At 40.5% G+C, this 25,881-nt stretch overlaps 1 protein-coding gene across 3 annotated transcripts in view; it reads right to left on the bottom strand.

Moving 5' to 3' along the window:
* The window catches only part of CMSS1 (cms1 ribosomal small subunit homolog), a 381,549-nt gene that overhangs the window by 107,302 nt on the left and 248,366 nt on the right, over window positions 1-25,881 (bottom strand). Inside the window, exon 1 of one of the 3 annotated variants that reach the window (XM_027103295.1) lies at window positions 10,559-10,586. The exons of the other annotated variants lie outside the window; for them this stretch is intronic. Within the exon in view, the coding sequence (XP_026959096.1) occupies window positions 10,559-10,571 (13 nt within the window). The 5' untranslated portion in view covers window positions 10,572-10,586. Of the gene's footprint in view, window positions 1-10,558; window positions 10,587-25,881 lie in introns of those variants that run through there. 3 annotated transcript variants of the gene reach the window in all.

Here is a 25,881-nt window from a genome sequence, read left to right as displayed (position 1 = left end):
CTCTCTTGTGGAGGAAACCAAGAGCCAATGGCAGCTAAGAGAAAAAGAGACCAGGGCAGGAAGAAGAGGACAAGAGTTGAAATCAGGAGGGAAAGCTAGACATGGATCATCTGGGGAGGAACAATCTTGGCCAGGATAGGTGAAGCAGAGTGACAGAAAGGTCTGAGCATGGACCAAGAAAGATATGTTCAGGGTCAGCCTCCAGGGCCACCAGCCCCAGTACATCAAAGATGCACTTGGCTCTGGCTGGAATCAGGAGTATGAAGACTCACACACTTGGGCTTTTCTAAACTTCCTCTATCCCTTCTTCCAGCTAAGTTTTAGTGAATGCTTTGAAACTGGGGAAGGTTTAGGAAGAGGCTGAAACAATATCCACTCTGACTGCTTTGCTCAGGTGGGGGCCCCGGCTACAGCAAGATGGGAGAGGTTGATAGTCTTAGCAGGGACTGAACACCTATTGAGGCAGTTCTTCCCCAGATAACAGGAGGTCATGATCCCTATTTCTGACTTTCTTCTGGGCCTATAAGTTTCTCCATTATATCCAGCTATTTGCGTAGGAAGTGCAGGCTTTTTAGCAAGTGCATCTTTAATTAAAAGATGGAGTGGGTGAGAGAAAATCAGGATAAAATCTATTTTTCCTCTACTTCCCCAACATAAATTGATAGTGATATGTCTGAAATAGGGGCAATTATAAGGACTTGACATAAAAAGGAAGTTTAGAAATGTTAGCCCAACTAGACAAACCAATAAAACGAGTAATTTCTCTTTAAAAACAAAAGTTTCTTAAGTCAAAAAAGGGGCATTAGGGACTTCCCTGGCAGTCCAGTGGCTAAGACTCCACACTCCCAATGCAGGAGCTGGGGTTTGATCCCTGGTCAGGGAACTGGATCCCACATGCCGCAACTAAGAGTTCTCATGTCACAACTAAAAAAAGATCCCGCATGCTGCAATTAAGACCCGGCACAGCCAAATAAATAACAAAGATAAATAAATAAATAAGTGGGCATTACATAGGAGAGAGTTAAATAAGCAAAATCACACAGAGAGAAAACCACAATATTACTGGTATAAAATCCTTTTTCATAGGCAATTTTTTTTTTTTTTTTTTTTGCGGTACGCGGGCCTCCCATTGTTGCGGCCTCTCCCGCTGCGGAGCACAGGCTCCGGACGCGCAGGCCCAGCGGCCATGGCTCACGGGACCAGCCGCTCCGCGGCATGTAGGATCCTCCCGGACCGGGGCACGAACCCGTGTCCCCTGCATCGGCAGGCGGACTCCCAACCACTGTGCCACCAGGGAAGCCCACAGGCAGCTTTTGATGGGTTTGGAGCATTATCTTATTACAGCCCCATATATTCTCTTAAATCGGCACAGTCTATTTTTAGGTTATATACCTTGCAATGTAGTTAGGTTAAGCTTAAACAGATTAGGAGAGTAAAGCAACATTATTTAAAACTCTAGTCCTAAGAAAAAGCAGAGTATTCAAAATCAGTACTAGTGTTTGAAGAGAGCAGGCAATCTTTTCTGATGACTCTTATCGGTTTTACTCTTATCACATTCTTTTAGTATTATGGTGATCAACTTCCCTCAAAAACCTACGAGGGAAAACCAATGATGCTCCCCCATCCCTACCCCAGCCAAAAACTAATTTCAATCAATGTCCTAGAGCAACATTCAATATTTCTTACATTAATGAGATTCAGATCTGTGCTCTGGCCATAACAGGAGTGAGCAAAGAGCATGTAGAGTTAGCCATTTGGTAATAATTATCCAAAGCTATGGCCTCTTTTATGCATACCTCATGGCAATGCCACGTGTGCATCCATAATCAAATGCTCTTAATTTTTAATGCGTGAGTTTTCCTTTTGAGGATCAAAAGGGTTCAGAATTGCGTTTGAAATGAGAAGGAAAAGAACGAGAAAAAAATCTCCCAACGTACCATAGACCTGAATTGCCATCTCACATCAGATTTTTTTTTTTTAAGTTTGCCAAAATGAGCTGGAATTTCTTTATAGCTTCAGAGCCCTCTACAGCTCACGTCCAGGGCAGACATCACCTCTCAGTCTTCCAGCAATGCACGATTTCTCTGTGCGCACCCACAAGTAGACTGGTTTGCCACTCTTCCACCCCCACCCCCCCACCACCAATTCTGAAATTTCTAGCAAAAGAGAGATCTGTCAAAACAGGTTACTTGTACTTTTATTGGTTCCTCCAGACCATGACGACACTTCCTGAAAGGCAGTGCCAGGAAACTTAATGTCTGTGAAGAAGTGAAAGTTCTTATGAGCATAAACTGTCTGGTGCCCCAGGAGACTGCAGCCTGAAGGAACCCCTGGTCTTAGACTGCGACACTGACTCAATTGGCTGATACATTGGAACTCCAAATACCACCATCAGAGGAGAGGAGGAAAGTGTCTCTCCAAAAAGAGAGGTCTGGGAGACACAACAGGCTGTTTCATCCCTTTCTCTTAACCGCTTGTTTACCTAGAGTAGAGCATCTGAGCAGGCAGCTAATGACTGGCTCAGTCAAGGCTGTAACACCGATTAGTTAATCCATTTAAGTAGTTAATGGATCCTTTCCCAAGCAGGAGGGATAATAAGGCCTACACCTGGAAGAGGAGTGTGTGGCCTTCTCCACAAATGGGAAGAATCCATTCTAACTTCCAGGTGCAGAAACAGAATTGCACCTTTTTACAGGACCTCAGCAATTTTGCTAAGGCTAGAGTCACATTGTGTGAGCACTTCACATGGCTGACCTTAAAAGAAGCAGGAGCTTTACAGAAGACTGGAAACTAAATAAAAAAAAACTTGTTTGAAGCACCGGACCTTTAGGAGACTTCCAAGTATTTCAACTGATATATTATTAAGTGCCAAAATCATGTGGGTATTTGGTAAGGTTGTAACTGGGTTTGTGGAGCAGAAAGGCAGCTCACTGCACTGCCATATCCCTCTATTTCACAGCGCCACCTGCTGGGTGAGGGTGGAAAGAGCTGAACTTTGTTTCTTGGATTGATAGCCTATGAATTCAAAGAAAGAAGAAAAGTTCCCAAACACTGAGAAACAGTGCTCTTTATGCTGGCACGTTCATAAAGAAGGGGACAGCTCTGCTCATCTTTGCTGCTGTCCTAGCCACCCACAGTCCAGTGATGACTGTTTCCTTTGAAATGTCCGAACAGGAAATAGAAGCATTAAAACCAAGAACATAAAATATGGGCCTTGCATGTTGACTAGCTACATTCCCGTGTTAATAGCCCGGTCATTTGAATCATGACCTTTAAAAGCTGGAGGGTTTTCTCATTATCTTTAATAGAGCATTGTAAGTGTCCTTTACAGATGAAGTTAATTCTATTCTCATAATTAACCCTCTTCAGGAGAATATTTAATATCCGGCCTCAACGTAGTAAACACCTAAACTCAGCGCAGCTAAGAAAAAACTGTAGCTAGAGAAACATTCACTGTCCCATAAAGCACTAGGTTCCATACCTAGAATGTTAAAAAGAAATTAATCCATATCTAGGGCACTGTTCATTCAACCTTGAATAGATACGACGATTTCTCCTTGCTGAGGAAGAAGCTATAGGCCCAAAATGCCTCATCAGAAACTTCCAGGCCAAAAGTATTTCAGAATTTTTCAGATTTTACAAAGGTAAAATGGTACATTATGTATTATATAACACCTCCAGTGGGTTCTTGGGCTGGATCCACTAATCAAACAATATTCCTGCAGTAAGATATATGAATATTCACAGCCAATGATTAAAGACTCTAAATAGACTTGTGACAGTTCAGATCAGGTTTTCTTTTCAAATGAGTTTGTATAAAACTTAACAAATTGCACTTTGGGGGGCTTTTTGAATTTCAGAATTGAGGATAAAGGATTATGGACCTGCACAAGTCAGTCTTGATTTTAATGAAAAAGAGGCAAAACAGTGGAAAAGGATTCTTTAGAAGGCTGAAACCCAGGTGTTTATCTTGGTTATTTGACTTTTGGACATTACTTAATATCTTTAGCCTTGGTTTTCTTATTGATTGCATTGTGGGGGGATGGTGGTGGGAGTGGCAGTGGATAGGTGTTCCAAGATAGGCAGGAGGGAATCAGTATTCATCCAATGTCTACAGAGTTCCAGTCCTATGCTAACTGCTTCTAGTTCCTCAATATTATAAACAATAGTGTGATAAACAGTAGCTCAATCTTTATACACGTCCCTTATGATTTCTTTGGGATAAATGCCTTACAATGTAATTACTGGATCAAAAGACAATCTATAACTGTCTGTCTGACTGTCATCTGTTCGTCCATCCATCCAATCCATCCATCCATCCGGGTTTATGTCAACATTGCAAAATTGCCTTAAAGGTAATTTACACTCCCAACAGCAGTGTGCAAGAGCACCTATTTCCTGTACCCTTGTCAATGCCAGGTGTGACCATTAACAAAATTCTGCCAATTTGAAAAATGGTATTTCTTCGATTAAACATGCATTTCTCTGATTGCCTTGCATTTTTACATAGGCTCCATGTAATCTTCCACAATTTTATGAAGCAGTTATTCCTAAGTTTCTATCGTTAGTGGTAGATCCAGGTCTGTTTGACTTCAGAGCTTATCCTCCTCCCAGGAGCCCCTGTGAGCTCTGAATTGCATTGTGGAGGGGCTTGAAAGGGACCTTGGAGGTGGACTGGGTCTTTGGAACACAACGGCACCAATCAGTTGTGGTGGCAGCTTTGACTGTATCTGTTGACTATGTTGTGCTTCTACACAGCGCTTCTCTACTGTACTAAGCCTAGAGGCTTCCAAGGTGGCCAACAAAACCTCTTTGAAATAGCAGCCCTCATAGCTTAAGGCTTGGGGAGAGAACACAGGTAACATATTTTAAATTACTATTCATCACCACTCAGAGCACGGTACAGTTTTTAGACTAGCTAATCATTAATCAATTTATTAACCAAAACCAGTATACTATTGACTTGGATAGCCTAGATATTTTGTTAATTCTAGCTGTTCCTCCCTCCCCATATGGGCTTACATTGGTATTAAAATTTAAATAACACATCTGCAAAACTCAGATGATACGACAGCATTTTAGATAAAGTGACTTTAGATCAGACTTTATCTGCAAATCACACACTGTTCTCAGTCATTTATACCCATGGAGGAGTGGGATGAACCAGACCCAGGGATTCAACAGGCATTCTAAAAGCCGTCATCTTTCTTACATATAAAACCCTCACCAGGGTCTTAGCTACCAGCTTTCCAAGGTATGAGTGTCACATTCTTTCTATACTCCTACAGTAACCTGCCTACAATAACCTAACTGCCTACAATAACCTCCCCACAGGAGAGGCACAAATAGCTTGTAAAAATGCTGAGAAAGAGCAACAACGTAAAGGGTCAGTATAAATCAGTCTGAATAGAAATCCCCCACTTTAGGTCCACTGTCAGCACTGGAAATTTCTCTATTTCACAAATGCACGCAGGCCTACCGAGGTGCAAAGCTCCTATATTTTATGGGACTGGGAATGTGCCTCTTGGTGACCCTGTGATGGATAATCCGATCACAGTCCAGGCTTGCTCTTCTGTATACAAAGGACACTTGAGCAGCAAATCTGTGTGACATACACATTTGCAGGTGTCTCTCTGAAGGAGACGAACAGATTTCTCTTGAAACAGAATATCCTGAGAGAAAACAAAAAACGACTGGTTGTAAATATGTCAAACAAAAATCTTTAACTGTGACTCAGGATTTCAGGAGTTGGTCTGGTCTCAGGTTGTTTAAGGAGCACAGTCTTCTGTATTATCCTTGCTTTAATACCCACTGTCCATGACATCACCATCCAAACCATTTATTTAGTCTGTTTTCAAGCTCACCACATGGCAAATGACTGCCTGAATGAACAAAACAATTCAATTCTACAAGAATTCTTTGCAATTGAGACCCCTGGAGAGAAAAAAAAAAGTGTAATTGCCATCTAAAAACATACTGAAATTTCTGTAAGTGGTTTTATAAATAGTGACTGACTGTCATGAAAAGAGGAAGAAAAAACCCACAAACAGCTGCAGAAGGCATTTCTGAATCTTGCAGACACAGTAAAGCAAAATCATAAAACCCCCATGAGTTCTGAGTTATCAGAAATCCCAGTTCGAATTTAGCCATTGACAGGTGGGCAAGGTAAGACAGATGATAATATCTTTCTGAGTAAAGACTAAGTCTCTAACATCTCACACCCCTTACAGTAGTGGTTTCCAAACTTTAGTATGCATCAGAATCATCTGGAAGAATTTAAAAAACAGGCTACTGGGCCCCACCCCCAAGAGTTGCTGACTTAGAAGGCCCAGGTAGGGCCCAATAAATTTGCATATGTAACAAGTTCCCAGGTGATCCTGCTGGTCCAGGGACCGCATTTTGACCACCACTGCCGTATAGCGCAGAGCCCACCATTAGGCAAATGGTAGCTGGTAAATAAATGTATATTGATTAAATCGAATTCATCTTCAAAAATAATGCTTTCTTTCCCGCCCCAAATCCAATATGCTGGTGGATTGCTTTTTACAGGGCATAATAATTACCTGGAGAGTCTTGTTAAAACATTAAAGCTTCTTAAAACACAGATTACAGGGCCAAACCCCCAACCCCCAGATTCAGAATCAGCAGATCTGGAGTCGGTCTGAGAACCTGCATTTCTGATGCTGATGCAGCCAGTTCCCAGATGACACTTTGAGTAGCACTGGGGCAGCAATCCACTTCCAGCTGCCACTAAACATCACACCAAGCAGATTTCTCAACGTATATCTCAATTACATAACTTTCCATATTCTATTTTATCATTTGGGCTCATGGTTTTCAATGCTATCAGACTTACCCTAAAGCAAGAGCTGTGTCTTATTTCTCCTTATATCGAACACGATGCCTATCACAGTGTTTTGCTATGAACACACAGGTGTGTGTGTGTGACATATGTTGGTAGATTGATACATACTGCATACATGGGTAGCAACAGGAATACATATTTGTTTATTTAGGTTTCTTTTTGCTCAAATCTTCCCCCTACCAATATATTTACTGCATGTAAATCTAATAACCGCTGAATTTCTTAAAAAATTAGTTGCTTGTTATAAAGCAGAAACTAACACACCATTGTAAAGCAATTATACTCCGATAAAAACGTTTAAAAAAACCCTAAATTTTCATGAAGTATTTTATTGATATGCTAACTTCCATTTATCAGCATTGTGGAATGAGAAATTATGTGCAACTGAAAAGAAAAAAAATTAGTTGTTTGGCAAAATCAGTCTTATGTGGTAGATGCAACACAGAACTTATTAAAAGCATTCTTATGTATGAGTATCATTCGCCGACATGCCCTCAATGAATCCGAGGCTAAAGAAAACCAGCAAGTGGAAATCACAAGTTCCATTAGGACTGTAAGCATTTTCCAAGCCCTCTGCCAGAGTCTCCCTTCCTCCACTCCAGGGCCTTCTATCCTCGAGAGAGCCAAGGGGTCTTTAAGTTCTCTGCATTTAATATTGGGCTGCATGTCAAAACATAAAGAATGAAAACTGGTTTATGCCATAAATTAAGCCAATAAATTACAGCACACTTAATCCAGCATGGTGCTGGCAAACACATATACCAGTCCCACATCTGATGAGTGGCTTTAATGTTAAAAAGAAAAAAGTGTGTGTGTGTGTGTGTGTGAGTGTGGGTGGGTAGTTGAAAACAGGCAGTGGGCCTGGGGAGCAGGTGACAGACTTGGCCCTTAGATATACAGGAGACAGTCTGCGGTTTTATCTACTTAGTAAGGTAAATTGCAAAGCAGAAGCTCATATAATGTTTACTTTGGTATGTCCTTCATCTTCCCAGTCCGCTACATCCCATACATTCTCAGAAGAAAATCCAAAAAGTTAAGGTGTGAGAAGAGGACTAGAAGCAACCTCTCCAGCCTTTGGTGGGAGCAGTCAGTACTGGCAATGGTTATGTTCGACAGTATTGATTTGTGATTTGTGTCTTGGGGGAAACATGTGGAGAGATTTTAACATTTGATTAGGTTTCATCTCCATACTTCAAGTAACAGGGCAAATCAGTTTATCTCTTCAACTGGAACCCTCTTTACAGATAGAAGAAATGAGATGCTTTCAAAAATTAATTTTCCCACTCTTCCCTGAAGTCCAGAGTTTTGATGAGGTTTTATGCAGGTTTTGACTTCTTTTCTTATGACCTTGTAAACTAGAAAACAAAAAAACTAGCTAATTAAGTTTTTTAAAATGAAAAGTCAAGCCCCTAAATTAAAACGATCCTTAAAATAACTTCTAAAAGACTGTCAAACTCTGGACAAGAAAGTATTCATCTCTGCATATTAGTTGCTAGTTGTTCAGGGTGGAGTAGAAGCTCAAGAGTCTTTAAAGTTGGTTTAGAAAGTTCCTTAAAAAAAAAAATCTATATATATATGTCTGTACATATGTGTATATATATATATGTGTGTGTGTGTATATATATATATATATATATATATATATATATATAAATTCACCTGGAGAAAACTAAAGCCATCGTTCTTTGAATTACAGTAGTAAGCTATTTGGATAATATAATAATAATTATACTCATAGTAATAATACAACTATTTGGATATACAGCAATAAGCCATTCAGATCCTTATTGGTTGACCGAAATCATTATTAAGGATGAAGCCAATTTTAAAATTTTCTGTTAAAAATTTTTTTTTTTTAACTGGGAAGACAGGGAAAAAGGAGATGAAATACCAGGGGTTATTTGAGAATAACCAGAACAGAGGTGCAATCTTGAGGTAAAAAGGTTTTAGATGACCAACAAGCAGCAGGTGAGGGTGCTGGTATTTTGGCAGTAAAGAAAACATGGTACTAAGTGGTAAAATAATGACAAAGAAACATTTAATATAGCTTGAAGTTCTTTTTGACTTCGGCAGCAATGCTCTCCAAATTCTATCTTGAAGGTGGCTGAGAACTCCTAGAACCTTAGTCTCATGACTCAAAAGGAAACATCTATTTCTATGTTTCTCTCCTGTTGAACAAACTGCCTACTGGCTCAGAGAGATTAAATGAGGTGCTCAAGTTACAGGACGAGAACCAGGTTTCATGATGTCCAGTCTGTCCAAGCAACTGAGAATGGGGAGGCCAGTTATGACAGTAATCTAGGCTGGAGGGGATGAGGCTTGGATCAGAGTGGTGGTAGGGGGAATGCTTGAGGAACCAGGACAAAGCTACTTCAAGTGACATCTCAGCCTGGAAGAAGACTGGATTTCCTCAAGCCTAAGATACATGGCTTTTAAACTTCTTTCATAGTTTAAGAATTTTTGAGATCAAGATGCAGCTTACAGTCAATGTTAAAAGAGAGGTAGAAGAGGTGATGTAGCTGTCAATGCTCGTGCAGGTGCCAACAACACAAATGTCTAGGAAGAGATAGTAGCATTTTGAAGCTTGGAGAGGCTGGGTGACTGTGTGAGGGGCTGACTGCAACACATGCAGTGGCAGAGAGGACAAGTGGGAAGTAATGGATGCTAAGACTGGAAAGGTATTAAATCTGTATTAAAAGAAGAGAGAATTACCACAGATAGTGGACAGTTCCAGATCTCTAAGTACCATTAGGGAGGCAACATAGATGGCTAAAGGGAAGTAAAGTAGAAAGAGTAAGTAAAATAAGGGCCTCAGAAAATTAACACCATGCGTGATCAGGTCTGGAATAACCAAGAACTGCCTACATCGACCAAACATTTAGATTCTAATCTCTAAGCAAAATGGTGTAGGGTCCTGAACCAGCTAAGAAGATGTTCAAAAGTCCACAAGCTTGGTCCCACCTGAGACTAACCAACTCCGAGTGCCTGAGGTGAGGCCCGGGTAACTGTTCAATGATGTACAGGGAGAGCCCGTTATCTCACAAACACACTGTGTACTTAGGGACAACTAATTTTTAGTACTTTAGGTTTACCTGCAAGGCTGCTATATATTTTAATATCGAAAAATGTGTGCCCCCCCCTTTATAACTGCACCTTTCTGCTTTCTATGTGCACATCTATTAGTCACTCAAGTAAGAAAATTTTGCTAGTAAATGTTACGGCAAAGAGTGTAGTTTCTGACTGTGGCTATTGCTGAGCTATTCCTGATCAACTCATGACTTCATGAGAATGTAGTTCTGCACCCTCCCATACCCATTTTAGAGCCACTTAGGCCTTGCTTATTACATAGATCTGTATGGCTCAAAGAGATGTCCTATTTCTTTTTTAAACGGGTTTTTTTTTTTCCTCAGCGAGAGGTGGTGGCTAGAGGTTTTTTTTTTCTCTTTTTCTCCTTGGTGGAGGTGCCATTCTAATTTGGTCTGATTTCATTTTCCTGTTCTGGTTTAGGGCATTGGCACAGTGTAAAGCTACCTTGCTAGAGGGAGGCTTCTTCTCTTAGAAGTGCATTAGGTGGGAGGTCTGGGGATGTGTTGCAGAGAGGTGGAACAGGAAGTGGAGTGGAAGATGGAAAAGCACTACAGCAGGAGTCTGCTGATCGTTTCTTCTTGCATGCGACTTTATCCCTTTACTCACCAACATCGTTCATTTTCTAAAACAGCGGATCAACAAATCCTCAGTGGCTCCCTATGACATAGAAAGTAAAGTCCAGTCTCTTCAGCCTGACGTTGGAGGCCTTCCACCACACGGCTTTAGTGGGTCTCCCAAATTCCTCACACGCATTCTCCAGTTACCTCACATGCCTGGCATAGCTGAGGCCACAGCACTTGGAGCCCATCTTCCTCCCATCTCCTCAGTCCTCTCCTTTCTCTGAACTCCTCTAGCAGGAACTGTCTGTGTCACTCATTAGGGCTCTTAGTCATACTGGCCACATTTTAAATTAATGATTTCATACATGTATGATTTACCTCACTAACCAGACCAGAACTCCCCAAATTGGAGCCCCATGGGTTGAATTTAGCCCACATACATGTTTTGCTTGGCGCACACAATGTTTTTAAAGAATTTGAATTAGTTGCCAGCATTTAAAAAAAATCAGGAGATGGCACATAATAAAAACCTGGATTTCTGACTTCTCCTGACAAGCTGGAAGCTCTGACAATTCTGGGCCAGCATTCCAGGATGGTTCCAATCAGCTGGAGCTGTGTAATGATGATCCCTTCAGAGTGATGTATCCTTTCCACTTCGGCAGAGCCCCAGTCACCCCTCTGTCCTGTGCCTGGCCCCTTCCTGCTCTCACAGACCTTCCTGTCTCCTGCAGTCGTTTAAACTTGCAACCTCTGAACTTCACCCTATGTCCTTAGAGGGTATGGTCTTTGTCTTCATCTCCTCACCTCCTCAGTGCTTAGCACACTGCTATTTACATAACAGGTGCTGAAAAAATACTTCCTGAATGGAAGCAAGAAAGGCCAGAATCGAAGAAGCAGATGAAAGTGATGGATCAGGGAGATGAGGATTAAAGGAGGCCAAGGCTAAGGACAAATGATGAAGTGTTTTCCAGTGCCTCAAAAAGGATGTGAAACGAAAGACCTTGTTCCTTTATGGCTTCAAATGGCAGTGATTTATAAAGCTCTTTTAGAAAATTAAAAGAGGTATTTCGCTTTCAAAATGATAATTTCCCAGAAGCGGGACAAGAGAAACGATGTAGGTTATCTAATGACGCTCTTCAACTCTGAGTATACTTTACTGTTGTCAATAGTGAAGTGAGTCAGTCTGTCCTTTTTTAAAGAAAAACCACAAAACTTTAAGGCTTACTTTGTACTGCTGACTAGGTAGAAGAGAAATTACCCTAAAGGCTGCCTTCATTTTACATCTATCTACAAAATCTCAAAAGAAATACACTGTAAGAGAGATGCATGTTACCAAGGATGTTTTCCTGAACTTGCACCAAATCCCTTCTGGGTGTCATCTAAGCTGCCCCTTTCCACTCAAATAAGAGTGAAGTTCAGAAGGTTAGGAAGAGCAGGGTTCTAGAATATTAGACACATGATTCAATGACTGAACTTTAAGTTAAACTTCACAGATGAAACTGTGGCTCCAGAGAAGTCACGCCTTAACTCACAGTTCTAACACTGGAGGTTTTACAGAACCTCCTCCTTCTACCAAGAAGCCTCTGAATTTTATTGCTGAGGGAAAGGAGGGAAAAACTGGTCTTACTGATCTGTTGATACCTCTGGGTTTGAGGGTATGAAGTGAACTGAGTTGGTGCTAAGGTGCTGGGGAATTCAGAGAAGAGGTGGAGAGACTTCAACTTGTCCACTGTGAAAGTTTGTGTTTGAACTAGAAGTTTGAGGAACTAAAGCTGAGCAAAGCTTTAGATTTGGGATGTGAGTATCTCAAGCTTCTGGGACAGCGAGGAGGTCACTAATGGGAAATTTGTAGAGGCATCCAAGAACAGACATCTGCCTCACTTAACTATTTGTCAAGTTTTTTCTGTCTGCCTGCAGAGTTGACCTCATTTTTCATTTCAAGAAATTATAACTTAAAATCCATACCCACTTATAAGCACCAAATTATGGAATGTTTCATTCTGTAGGTAGTGGCTTATCACAGTTTCTAAAATCCCAAACACCTCAGTGTCCTGTGCAGTATCCTGAGAGACAGTAGCATGTGGTAGGTAATAGCATGGGTTCTGGGGTCAGACAAGACTTAGGCTGGAGTCCTAACTCTGCCAGTCAGTGGATCTGGAGCCCTAGGAAAGTCAGATAACTTTTTCCAGCCACAGTTTTCTCAGCCTAGAAAGGAGAATAAAAATGGTACAACTGCATGGGATTATTTTGAGGTGTGAGTGAAAGAGTACATGCAGACTACTTAGCACAGCACCCTGCTGGGAGTCAGCCCCCAATAACAAGTTATTTTCATCAGGGTCTCTCACAACGTAGGAAAATTCAGATGGTCAGTTGGGTGATAGGTCATCAGGATCTTTGAGGAGTACATAAATTGGCTTGGCATTGTGCTCACAGTTCGTAATTCTAAACAAGGTTGAGGTCAGTAACTCCTGTCAGAAGAACTTGGGCTCTGAATGATTTTTCCAGCAGGAGGGATATTATGCTGAGCCAGCCCTGCTCACACCTCTGCCCTCTGTGATTAAATAAATGCATTTCTGAACTAGCCAGGCAAGCGAAGGCTGCTCTGCATGAAGCCTACTGTCCCATATGGGGCCTGATCCCATAGCCTTGAATTTTAACGAATTGAGCTAACTGGTAACAGATAACCAGAGACATGCTCCCTACTTGCAGGAGGCCAGCAGACTTTTACGGGGACACATCACGAAAACTTTAATAAGATGCAGAACACAAAATGCATTTCAGTAATACCCAAGAACACGTAATGTTTCAGAGTTTGGAAAAACCACAGCCACTCTGTCCATTCCAATTTATAAGCAGATTCTATAGCCTGAGAGGTCTGGGCTTTTATTGGCCTTTTTCCCTGATGATGTAATGGGTCTCTGAAACTGACAAACCTAAAGCTGGCCGAGAAGCTCAGAACTAGAGATCACATCATCTTTCCTTAAAGTAACATCTAACTTCCTGCTTGCTTTCCTGTAGAAAGACTGGATACTTGGGGAACACAGAATCACAGAATATTAGAACTAGAAGAGTCTTCAGTGTTTATCTAGTCCACTGGAGGAGCAAGGAAACCATGTGATACACAAAGATTATACAGCTAAATGTTGGTTCTGCCAGTACCAGAGTTTCCCTGACTCCAGGTCCAGAACTTTCCATTAAAGTTGCCACCCTGAGCCATCCAACCATTAGTTCCTCTCACAAAGTTATCCTGAAATTGGGGGACAAACCACTTGTTTATTTTTTTAATGGCCTAGTTGTATGGATGTCCAAAGCAAAGAGACAAATCAAATAGCTATAAGCAAAGCTATTTGTTTATAGCTGCCTATAAACTCAACATTAGCTGTGTTAATTATATTATGACACACTTGTTAATCTCTAGCATATAAACCAGCAAATGCTAGAAGCACTTCTCACCTAGATGCTAAAATGTTATCTCTATTTAGCTCAAACAGAATATACTATGAACTTGCCTTATCTTTGTATCACCAGCTAGTAAGCATTCAGTAACTGCAATTTATTTAATATTGAGTTACTTTTGTTTAAAAGGGACATTTCTAGGTTATTAAACAAAAGTTCCTAAAAAGCCTTTCATAAAAATTTAAAGAGTAGATGTGAGGTCTAGAAAATTTAATAGTATTTATGGAATAGTCAGTTGGTGATTCATCAGTTCATCAGCTAGAAATGTTGTGAGGAAATCCCAGAAGTGAGATTCACTACAGTAACCAGAGTCTTGCCACACTCTCAGCCAGTAATAATTCTTGGTACCCTAACATTTTTCTATTTAAAATGCACCTAAATAGATTTCCTCTCTATTCCCTGCCTTTTTCTCTTTAAGCCCCAGCTTAAGATCTTGGTCCACCATAGTTGACATTCATGGCCTACCATTCACCTGGTACCTACATACTACCTTGGGCAAGTATGAATCTTCTTATATTTGTGCCTTATATCCACAACCAGATCAGTCAGGATCTCCTTCTTTGAATACTGTCTTAGTTCAGGCTGCTGTGACAGAATACCATAGATTGAGTAGCTTATAAACAACAGAAATTTATTTCTCACAGTTCTGAAGGCTGGAAGTCCAAGATCAGGGTGTCAGCAAGTCCTGGTGAGGGTTCTCATCTGGATTGCAGATTGCTGACTTCATATCCTCCCACAGTGAAGAGCAGAGAGAGGAAGCAATCTCTCTCATGATTCTTATAAGGGCACTAATTTCATTCATGAGGATGCTGCCCTTATAACCTCATCTAATCCTAATTACCTCCCAAAGGTCCTACCTCCTATTACCATCACATTGCAGGGAGGGAGTAGGGGTTCAACATACAAATTTGGGGTGGGGGAAGCACACAATTCAGTCTATAACAAAGGTCTAAGACCAAGCTAGGGCTCTGCATACATGGGGTATCCATGATACAATCTATTCTATCAGAAAAATGAGGGCACTGTACAGATAATCTTTAGACTCCTTAGGGGTAGTCATGAAAAACCTAATATAATGTTGCAGAAGGGTAAAATAATTTAACATAAACAAGTGAGAATGTATACAATATTTAGAACATTCTGAAATGTTAAGGCTAGAATTTTCTTGAGTTACATAATTCTTTTTTCTAAATTTTTGGGATAATCACAAAAATTATCCTTCTCTCAAGGGTGAGGACTAAAGAAGTGGGAAAGAAAGATATTACAATGTAAAATAGATTAAAATTAAAGTAAAATTAAAGTGAAAACAAACATATCAAAATTCTAGCAGTGGTTATTTCTAGGTGCTACAGTTATGGGTAATTTTGATTTTTTTCTTTGCATCTTTGTATATTTTCCACATTCTCTACAATGAACATGTGACTCTGATAAGCAGAAAGAAACTCCAAGAAGCTTTAAAATAAAGGTAAAGATGAGGTCAAATATTTCCAAATATTTGAGGAGAGACATATCAGAGTGTTTCTAGCATCAGTTGGTGATTGCCATAACATCATATTATATCCTGTGAATTCCCAAGAAGGGCATGTGGTCACACAAATCATATAATAAATATAATTTTCCATGGGCTGAATGGATTGATTATGCCAATGGTGCTGGGGATAATGAATAACTAGGAGAATGTTTAAGTGTTATTGATAATTTGGGGGAATGTGAGAGAGGCATTGTTCAGGATCCCAAGGTCGGTGCTTGAGGTAATAGGCCTCTACTGAAAGGCTGTGAGTACAAAAAGAAACTGATGACAACAGGACAGGGAGAACCGGGAGACTCTAAACCCAGGATAGGGGCTGCCCAGACATGTTCTATAGGGCAAGACCAGTGTCTACAGGGAAGACACTGGTAAGAGTCTGAGGTAAGAGACTTCCAGAAAGAGAGTTCTAACCTAAACTCAAAATACTGTGGGACAAGGGGTAAAGGATGAAGCATAGAAGCAGCAAGGATGAGTAAGAAGGGCCAAAAGAGGCTCCACAGGCTAGGAAAGGGCATTCAGAAGTTTCTAGAAGGGCCTGGGCTGTGATTAATGAAGTCCAAGCTTAAGAGAGAAATATGAGGCTGAATTTGAAATTAACTCCCACTCGTGAAAATTTCAGTTCTTGCATATGAATTCAACTGTAACACCAGAGATGGTGAGAAAAAAAGGGTGGGAAGGCTACGGAGTCCAGAGGCACTGTGATTAAAGGTGTACATCTCACCCCCGAGCTTGAAGGATATTGGTGGAAATCTGCCAAAAGACAGTGCAAAACAGAGGGAAAGGAAACCAATGATCTGCCCTCCTTTGCCCCAGTGTGTTCAATGTAGTTTCTTTGAACCACATTAGGTAAAAAATTAAGGCTGAATTCCTAAGGCTTGGGCCAGGGCTGACAGCTCAAATGCCAACATGGGCCAGACAAGTAACATAAATAAATGAAGTGGTCCAGTCCAGAGAGGTACACAGTGTAGGCAAGAGGCCGTCATGCTCTGTCTGAAGGGACAGCTGCAGAAATGTGGGCCTAGGGTTGCCAAATCTTCTGAGTTTTCAAGAAAAGCCAGATATCTGGATTTCTCTGTGAAATCTGCTATTGTTAGTAACTAATTAAATTTCTTTAAAAAACCATTAAGTAGATCAAAGAAAACATATATGGGGAGGAATGTGGTGCCTGGGCTAGTTTGTGATCTTTTCTCTGGACTGCTTCTTCAGTACAATTGCAACTTCAGTTAAGGAATGGATTTAAACATGACATGCTATCTTGAAGGCACGCAAATATCTGATCTTTGGCCGGTCCTGAGAATACTAGGGACACTTGAGTGGCAAAAGAAACGTGTATAATGGAACTCTTCACAGCTAATACCTTGGGGAGAATATTATACAAGTTTAAATAAGCCTAATGTCCAGATGTACAAAGAACAACATATAGAATTTGGGAAGAAGTTAAGTGTGGGCCAGTCAATGCCTGAAAACACTTGTATGCAATTTACTTTGATTCTAGTAGGAAGCTGCATTTGAATACTGCAGAACAAAACCTGGTCCTGAGGGGCAATTTTATTAAATGATACAGACTCAGCATGAGCTACAGCAGTGACCAGAGAATTGATTAGTTAGGGTTTCTGTGACTGGATACATTTCCAGGTAAGAGAGATATTATAGTGAAAACAAATATCCACGTCCCAAGTGGATGGAAAGCTCAAGATTGCTTTGTTTCAGATTAGAAAAATAAAAGTGCTTAAGTGTAGACCCCTAAATGCTCAGGGGAGTGAGAGAATTTAACAGGATTCTTACTATCTGTACCAGGTTGATTAGTGTGTCTCCCCTTCTCCCTCCATTCATGTTCACTGAGAAGCTGTGAATATGGCTTTATTTGGAAATATGGTTTTTGCAGATGTAAACAAGATGAGGTCATACTGGATGAGGGTGGGCCCTAATCCAATGATTGGTGTCCTTATAAGAAGAGGGAATTTGGACACAGACACACATTGAGGGAGACCACCATATGAAGACAGAAGCAGATTTTGGAGTTACCACTACCACCCCCAAAGAATGCTGAGGACTACGGGCATCCATCAGATGCTACAAGAGTCAAGGAAGGATTCTTCCCTAGAGCCTTTGGAGGAAGAGGCAAGGCTCTGCTGGCACCGTGATTTTAGCCTTCTAGCCTCCAGAACTGTGAGAGAATAAATTTCTGTTGTTATAAACCACCCAGTTTGTGATAATTTGTTACCAGAGACCTAGAAAACTGTTTTTTTTTTTCAAGCCACTTCTGGAATGGAAGGCTTGCTGTGGTGAATTATACAATGACTTACAATTATGCCCCAAATTGGAGCAATATGTAGGGTATAAGAGATAAAGGCACAGGAAGCATTCTGTCAACAGAGCATGAAAACCCTCGTTTTTGGAGAGAATGGAAATAAAATATAATGACCACTAACCAAATGGAGAGCAAGAGAACTTCCAATTCCAGTGGTGTTATACATAGCATTTATCCCAGAGTTGAACTAAATTTAATTTCATTTAGGGGAAATTATACATTACAGATTTTAAAAATTCCAGTCATCTTTTCCTTGCCCAACTTAGTTTCCTTTCTGTGAAATAAAACCAAGCCCTAGAAAATAACTACAAGACACTTTAGGTTCTTCATATATCTAAAGAACAAGATTAAAAAGTGAGTTATTTATAACTTTGTCCCACTCCATGTGCAGAAAGTTTTCCTAATATACACTTACATGATTGTTGGGGGGTGGTGCCTTTCATTTTTGCCTTTGTAAAAATTTAAAATATAGTTATTTTAAAATCTGGTTATAGAAATAAACATAGCATTGATTTATCCATGGGTTCTCGGTGTTAATACTTTTTCTTTGGTTTTATGTCTTCATGTCTTAGACCTCTTTTCTCATACCAGCCTGTAATTGCTAGTCTAAGCCTAGAGAAAGGAAGGAGAGGCTTCATCTGTCTCACTTAGAAGTTCAATTAATAAAGCCACAATAACACAAACAATGCCATAAGGCCTATTGTCCAGCTGGATGCACTCAGTTTTAGACGGATACATACACACATTCACATAACACCACCAACTATCATTACCACCACCACCCAGACCTTCGACCAAAAGCCTCCCCTACAATTTTGTACATATAAATGAATTTCTTTTAAAAGTGCTGTTCATTAGGAAGGGTACTGCTCTATATCATTTTTGGATGATTTCTAGACTATAGATGTCTGCTCATGCAAAACTCCGATGGAGTACATTACTACAGCACACGTGTGCCATACTCAGTTACATACCAAGAAAGTTTAAACACATCTGCTCAATACAAGTGTATATCATATGGTCCTCGTCAGCTCTGTGGGAGCTGAACTCTCAGACCACAAGTTATGCCCATTGGTAGCCTAAATAACATGACAGATAACACATATATCATGATAGCATTATAGGTCATTTAAGGGTGTACACGTAAACTGCGTGTGCTTCCTGTGTGATATATTTTGTATTTATTATATATTTATAATATATATTCATGTATACATACAAAAAATATTTTATATTTCACATTATGAAAATGTCATTAAACACAATTTATATTTATAAATACATGATATATAAAATGTTAAATTATACATTTTGAATATAGAAAATGTATAATAAAATTATTTTTATTAGTCAATTTTGAAATAAAATTTACTACTCTTGTTTTAAAAGATTCTGGATTAGTCTAATTGCATAGCATACACTGAGGTATAAAAATGAGGTTTAAAAAAAATTTTTTTTTTTTTTTTTGCAGTACGCGGGCCTCTCACTGTTGTGGCCTCTCCCGTTGCGGAGCACAGGCTCCGGACGCGCAGGCTCAGCGGCCATGGCTCACGGGTCCAGCCGCTCCGCGGCATGTGGGATCTTCCCGGACCGGGGCACGAACCCACGTCCCCTGCATGAGCAGGCGGACCCTCAACACTGCGCCACCAGGGAAGCCCCTATCTTTTTTTTAAATTAATTTTTATAGGAGAATAGTTGCTTTATAATGTTGCCTTAGTTTCTGCTATAAAGCAAAATGAATCAGCTATACATATACATATATCCCCTCCCTTTTGGACCTCCTTCCCATTCAGGTTACTGCAGTGCATTAAGTAGAATTCTCTGTGCTATACAGTATGTTCTCATTAGTTATCTACTTTATACATATTATCAATAGTGTATATATGTCAATTCCAATCTCCCAATTCCTCCCACCCCACCTCTTCCCCCTTGGTATCCATATATTTGTTCTCTATGTCTGTGTCTCTATTTCTGCTTTGCAGATAGGATCATGTATACCAAAAATGAGCTTTTAAAGAAGATTCTGGATTATTCTAATTGCATAGCATATACTGAGGTATAAAAATGAGCTTTAAAAAACTGCAACAAAACAGAAGGTGGGGAAAAAAATACTGGGGCTGACAGAACGATTATCCATTCACATTTCTGATTTGTGGAAAGGGTTTCATTGGTCTCAACAACTATTTTGATAATATGTAGATATGTGACAATTTAAAATTAAATTTACACTAATAAAATATCACTTATGTGTGTTCTCTATATTGAGGGTAGGCATAAGATTGTTTTCAAGAAAGGATCTTGCTGCCTAAAACATTTGAAAACAGCGAGTTTTGTGGAGGGCATTCCAGAGCTGACTTTGGACCAAATTCTGACTTCTGAACACTTTCATCCACAAGGAACCACCTCTATGCTCCAAGAAACGAGTCTCACAGAGGCATCTTCCTGGGTCACAGGTGATAATTTAACAAGACCTGGGTGGGGATAGGATTACAGAGACTTCTCTAAAAAAAAGAAAATCATGAAAACGTGCCTGATCTAATTTGGATTTATCCATAAACAAATAAACATTCCACTTTAGCATTAAAATATGGTTAAAATCAGTTTTAAGAGATACATTTTCATACAGAGCATTTCACACAAATCTAATAAAGATATGACTTTCTCTGAAATTGCCCAAGCTCTCTGTCACTATAAGCTCTTAATGCATTAGAAGGTGCTCAAGAAATGTTGGTAAATGAGTGAACAATTAAAAACCATTTGCTCCTGAACACTGCCCTATGATGCCCTTAATAAATTTATTCCACAGGATGAGTCTGGGTGATTAAAATAGCATGCTCTTTTTCACTTAGGCCAATAGGAAGTTTAGAGCTAAATTTGTGATTTACTTCTAACAACCATAAAGGACCCGAAACTATATATTTCAGTTTCCCACTCTTATCTCTGGCTTTATATTCCAATTACTCCAATTCCCTCAACTAATTATTTTATTCTTCTGTATCTCATGTGCTTTGGAAGTGAGGTAAAAATAGACTAATAAATAAAAAGAAGAATCTTTCTTAAAACCGTTAACACCTTACTAACCTCTCCTATAACACTGGGTGATTTTTTAAAAAGCTCTCCCCAAATTAACCCTTCTATCTTTGGTAAATTCTGGAAAACCCTAGGGTTTCATGGGAAAGTTAGAAAAGCAATGGCCTAACCTCTGATCTTTGTTGGGTCTGCTTGTCCCTCGAAAGTGGGGCTATTCCTCTGAGGCAGTACTAAATGAAACAAGAGACTGGTCTGTTTGCTATTTCCCACTGGATTTAGACATCAACTTTATTTTGGCCTAACGAATTTATGCCTAATTTTTTTTTCCTATGCTCTTTTATTCTCTTCAAGACATAATCCATTTAGGTTTGAAAACAGTCTATTGTGTGTGTGGTAACTTTCATTCCAAGACACAAACAAAAGTGCTTTTCAACAACTGTCCATGTCTATATTTAAGCAATTAGTTTAGACCATCATGTCAAGCCTTATACAATTCTGCACAACAGATCTTCTTTAAAGAGTAAAATACAATTTAAGAAGCTGAAAGTAAGTTTAACTTTTTAGGAGAAAAACCTGGGGCTAGACAGGAAATTCTGGAATCCCAGTCTTTGTCCATGTACAGGAGTTAAGAAACATAAAACCCACCTGGACTTGAAGGCTTCCTTCAGCTGAGGTGTCAACAGAGTGAAATGGATTCCTGACTTGGGTTTTGTTTTCTCTCTCTAAATGGCAGTCCAAAAAAATAGTGTAAGAATAACCTGGCACCTCTTTAGCCATGCGTAGTTACTCTCCTCACACCGCGTGCTGGGATGTGTCACCATAACTTTGCACCCACAGTTATGTCTTCGGGGTGGCCCCTGAAATGGAGTGAGCTAGATGTGCTGGCAGCTTGCTCTGGTTAGCTGCGGCTGCCGGCAAGAGTGGGCTCCACTCTCCCTTCCTCCTCTTCTCCCCCTCCTCCCCTCCTCCCAAACAAATGCGTCACCTGGCTGCCACACTGGAGTGGTTGCAACGCGAAGGGTCTGAGGGTGAGGGAAGGGGAGAAATCACAGGGGTCATGTGACTAAAGCATAGCCAAACAGGGATGAATAAGTGAGCTGACTTTAACTCTGCTGCTAGTTTTCCTGGTAAAATCGAGACCATGGAAGAAGGTATGTGGTCCAGACTTGTCTGTCCCCTTCCGTGAGGGCTGTTTAGCAGAGCTTGGGATCCTGTCGTTTGAGAGGAGGACAGGACAAGAATGGAGGAAGACGATGCAAACAAAAGTGGACTTGGACTGTGGCTAGGTGGTCCATACATCCCAGTTTGCCTGAGATAGTTCTGTATTATTGTGTCCCCTTTTACTCTCAAAAGCTCTGACCCAGTGTCTCTTAAGAGGGCATACTTATGCTGCAGGGGGACAATTCTTCCTTTCAGGAGACTGCTTTGCTCACTGTAGACAACTTAGCAGACCTACCTCTGTCCCCTAAACGGCAGCAGCATACCTCCCTCCACCCTATCATTTTTTGCCCACCCTGTCATTCTGACAAGCATAAACGTCCTCCCTCTTTTCAAGGGCCTTCTGGGGACAGTAGTAAAGCCCTGATGCAGAGCCACTGAATGTTCTCTCAGTGAAGAATGAGTAAGGTGAGGCTAAGAGAAGTGAAATGATTTGATTAAGGCCATTGCTAGAAAATGGCCCAGGAATGAATTGTTTCTTGGTTTTATATACTGTGCTCTTTTCAGGACAAAACTCTATTGTCCCATGCACACCTATGGTTGAATCACTGTCGGCAGAGGCCCAAACTGCAGGGAAAGAATATACATGTGGTAATACTAGTGTTTTATTTGGGACCACTTACTCATATGTAGTCAGTAGCTTCATAACCCTTGCTAGTCACAGAGGTGATCAATAATAATGGTATTTTTCAAGAGGACTTGATACTTTAGATTTTTAAACATATAATATTTGGAGCTAAGTCATAAAAGCTTTCCAGAAAAGGAGAGTAGTGTTGTCATTATTTTTTAAATAAATGAAGCTTAAAGAGGGATTAATAGCTAACAACAGTGGCACCAATAAATATGCTTTTGAAGAATCTATTATTCAAGGAATTAAATATCTTTTTTTTCTTCTAAAAATGTTTAGGATATGGTATTCTCAAACGAAGCCAATAACAACACCTTGCCTCCTATAGTTCTTATTAGTTTAACTTCCTTAATAAGATTTAATCCTGAAAATAACCCGAGGAGGCAGGCAGAGAAGGTATTATTGCCATTCTACTGACTGAGAAATTTTAGTGGCTTGCTAGAGGGTTGGACCTCCAGTCCAGTATTCTTATGTTATGTCTTGGAAACTCAAGTCAGGAGCACTGTTGAGAGTCAACTATTACACTTACTTAAATAATTCTGCCTCTTTCTCCAGCATTTAGGAGAAAAATATTATTTTTTCCTCCACATAATTACTCATGGTCATTTATAGTTGCTAACAGCAGGACTCCTGAACCACGGGGAACGGGCACACTGAGTCACTTGCACACTCACCACTCACTGAGGACTTACTTTGCGTCAGGCCCTGGCTGAGGCACTGAGGCTTCAAAGGCTCATCAGACCCGGCCTTGCCTTTGATGGGTTCAAAAATATCTTGAGAGCACCTTTAGTAATTTTGATCAGAGCTGACTCACTTCTATTACCTTGAGCAGATATGGCCAAACGGTTCACTGTGATTGATTGGTTGTGCCCAGGCCAGGATCCTTCCCTGGGATGCCAAAGTGACCCCCTCTTTCACTAAGCCCTCCCCTCACAAAAACCCTCAACAACAACCAACTGTAACATCAACCCCAAACCCTGGGGACACAGCCTTTGTGTTGACAAGTTCTAGAAATAAACCGATGGCGCACCAGTCGGACTACTACTGCTACACTAAAAAAAAAAGGCTGTTTACTTTGGTTTTGGTGATGACACTGAGAAGTACAATCTGACACTTTTATCTACACTGCCAAAGAACAATAATTTTCCATTTCTCTTTTTTAGACACATTTGTGGCAGGAGCAGGAGTGGAGTGCCTAGAACTAGGCTTCTATACAACTCTAAAGTAGCTGCTGGGATCTAAATTGCTGTAATATTCTCTTCGAGCAGTTTCAAATATTCTAGAGATTAGATTCATAGGCTTATGGAGATTTGATTAACTTGTTACTGTGAATACAGACAACTGTCCAGCTTTGGGGGGAAGCCCCCACGTCATAGAGCCTCACCACCCCCTAGCCTCTCCCTTCCCTCTTCTTAATAAATAAACAAATAAAGCAAGCATGTGGCAAATATGTTTCTATTTTTCCACCAAGAACACAGATGTGACAGCTTCTTCCCCTTCTCTTCTCTCATCCTCCCCAGCTCCGTCTTCCCCCCTCCCTACCAAATGACCTCATCCCTGCGCAGAAAGGACACCAGCTGCAGGGAGGGTCTGCTCCACCAAGCGGGATCATTATCACCATTAGTAATGCCAAGAAGCCCAGACGGCCTTGTCCACATGTGCAGTGTGTTATAGCTCTGCGGTCTCCCCACATCCACAACCAGGCTGCTGTCTGGAAATGGAAAGGCTTTGCCTTCCTGAAAATAATGTTATCAAAAGACTGTTTAGATATTTCTTAACAAATCCATCAGTGACTGTAGCAACAATGAGAAGAACCTGCCAAGATGATGAACCTGGTGGCAGCCTCAAAAGTCATTTGAGTACAAAACTCCCATTTAGGAAAAGTGAAGACACGTGATTTTTCAGGGTGAGAATTGTAAGAACTAGTTTGCAAGAGAAGGGCTGCCTAGAAAATAAAAATTAGAAAAAAAAAATTCTAACATACCGGCAAAGTAAAAGCTAATGTTATGATCTCTATTTTTACAGGCGTATCCCTATAGATTCATGTTCATTTCTTCATGCACTCATTCACTCTTCCATTCTCCTGTCTGCCAGTTAGTGCCAACTCATTCCAGAGAACGAGGCTGTGAGGTTTTATCAGACATATTAATAATAGCAATTACCATATACAGAGTGCCTACTATGAGCTGGACACAGGGCTATGTGCTAAATGCATGCCTCTCAACCACTTTGCACAGATAGATCATCACTTCCATGCTACAGATGAGACAACTGAGGCTCAGTCAGAGAGGCTTCCCGGGCCCTCTTCTAGAAGCATGCACTCTTCCTAGGTGGTCTCGTCCATACTAATAGCTTTAAATATCATCTATAAGCTGTTATCCAATTTATATCTCCAGCCTAGACATCTCTTCTGAGCTCTAAATATATTCTTATAATTACCTGCATGACATCTTCATTTGGATGAATCACAAGCATCTTAGATCAAAGAAGTCCAAAACTGAACATGGGATCTACTCTTGCCCCCTACCCCCATCCCACCTCACCCTCAGGCTAGGCTCTTCTTCAAAAGTTTTCACGTCAGGAAGTAGCACCTCATGTCAGAAACTGAAAGTCATCAGTGACACCCTCTTCTTATGCAATGCCACCAAACCAGGGAGCCACCGAGTCTGGTAAACTCTACCTCCTAAATCTGTCTTGAATCCATCTATTTCTCCATTGACTGCTACCATCATCTCTCACCTGGAAAATGTCATTAGCCTCACTGGTTTCCTTCTTGCACTCCTCTAATCCACTGTGTGATGAGATAAAAAAATTAAAGTCAAACCTGAATATAATCATGTTTATACCCCACCGCCCCCCCTACAAAAAACCTTTCAATGGTTACTCATTGCTATTAGAAAAGACCAAAACTTTTGTCAGTGCCTACAAGGCCCTGCTTAATCTTGCCGCCCGCCACCCCCACCTACTTCTGTAATTTTCCACTTTCCTCTCATTCACTGGGCTCTAGTTTAGCTTGCCTTCTCTCATCCCTCTTTTGCACCAAGTTCCTTCTTGACTCTGGTCTTGGAGGCCTGGCCTTCAGCCTGTGATGCTCTTACACTTCTTCTTCATCTGGCTAACTCCTACCTACTCTTTGAGCCTCAGGTTAAACATTATTTAACAAAATAGTCTTCTCTGTTCCTTTGATTCAATTAAATT

Source organism: Aethalodelphis obliquidens, unplaced genomic scaffold (genome assembly GCF_003676395.1).
Source record: "Aethalodelphis obliquidens isolate GAN/ISIS:26980383/991018 unplaced genomic scaffold, ASM367639v1 scaffold1, whole genome shotgun sequence".
Lineage (NCBI taxonomy): Eukaryota > Metazoa > Chordata > Mammalia > Artiodactyla > Delphinidae > Aethalodelphis > Aethalodelphis obliquidens.
The sequence above is the reverse complement of the archived record's forward strand: the minus strand, read 5'-3'. Positions and strand labels throughout refer to the sequence as shown.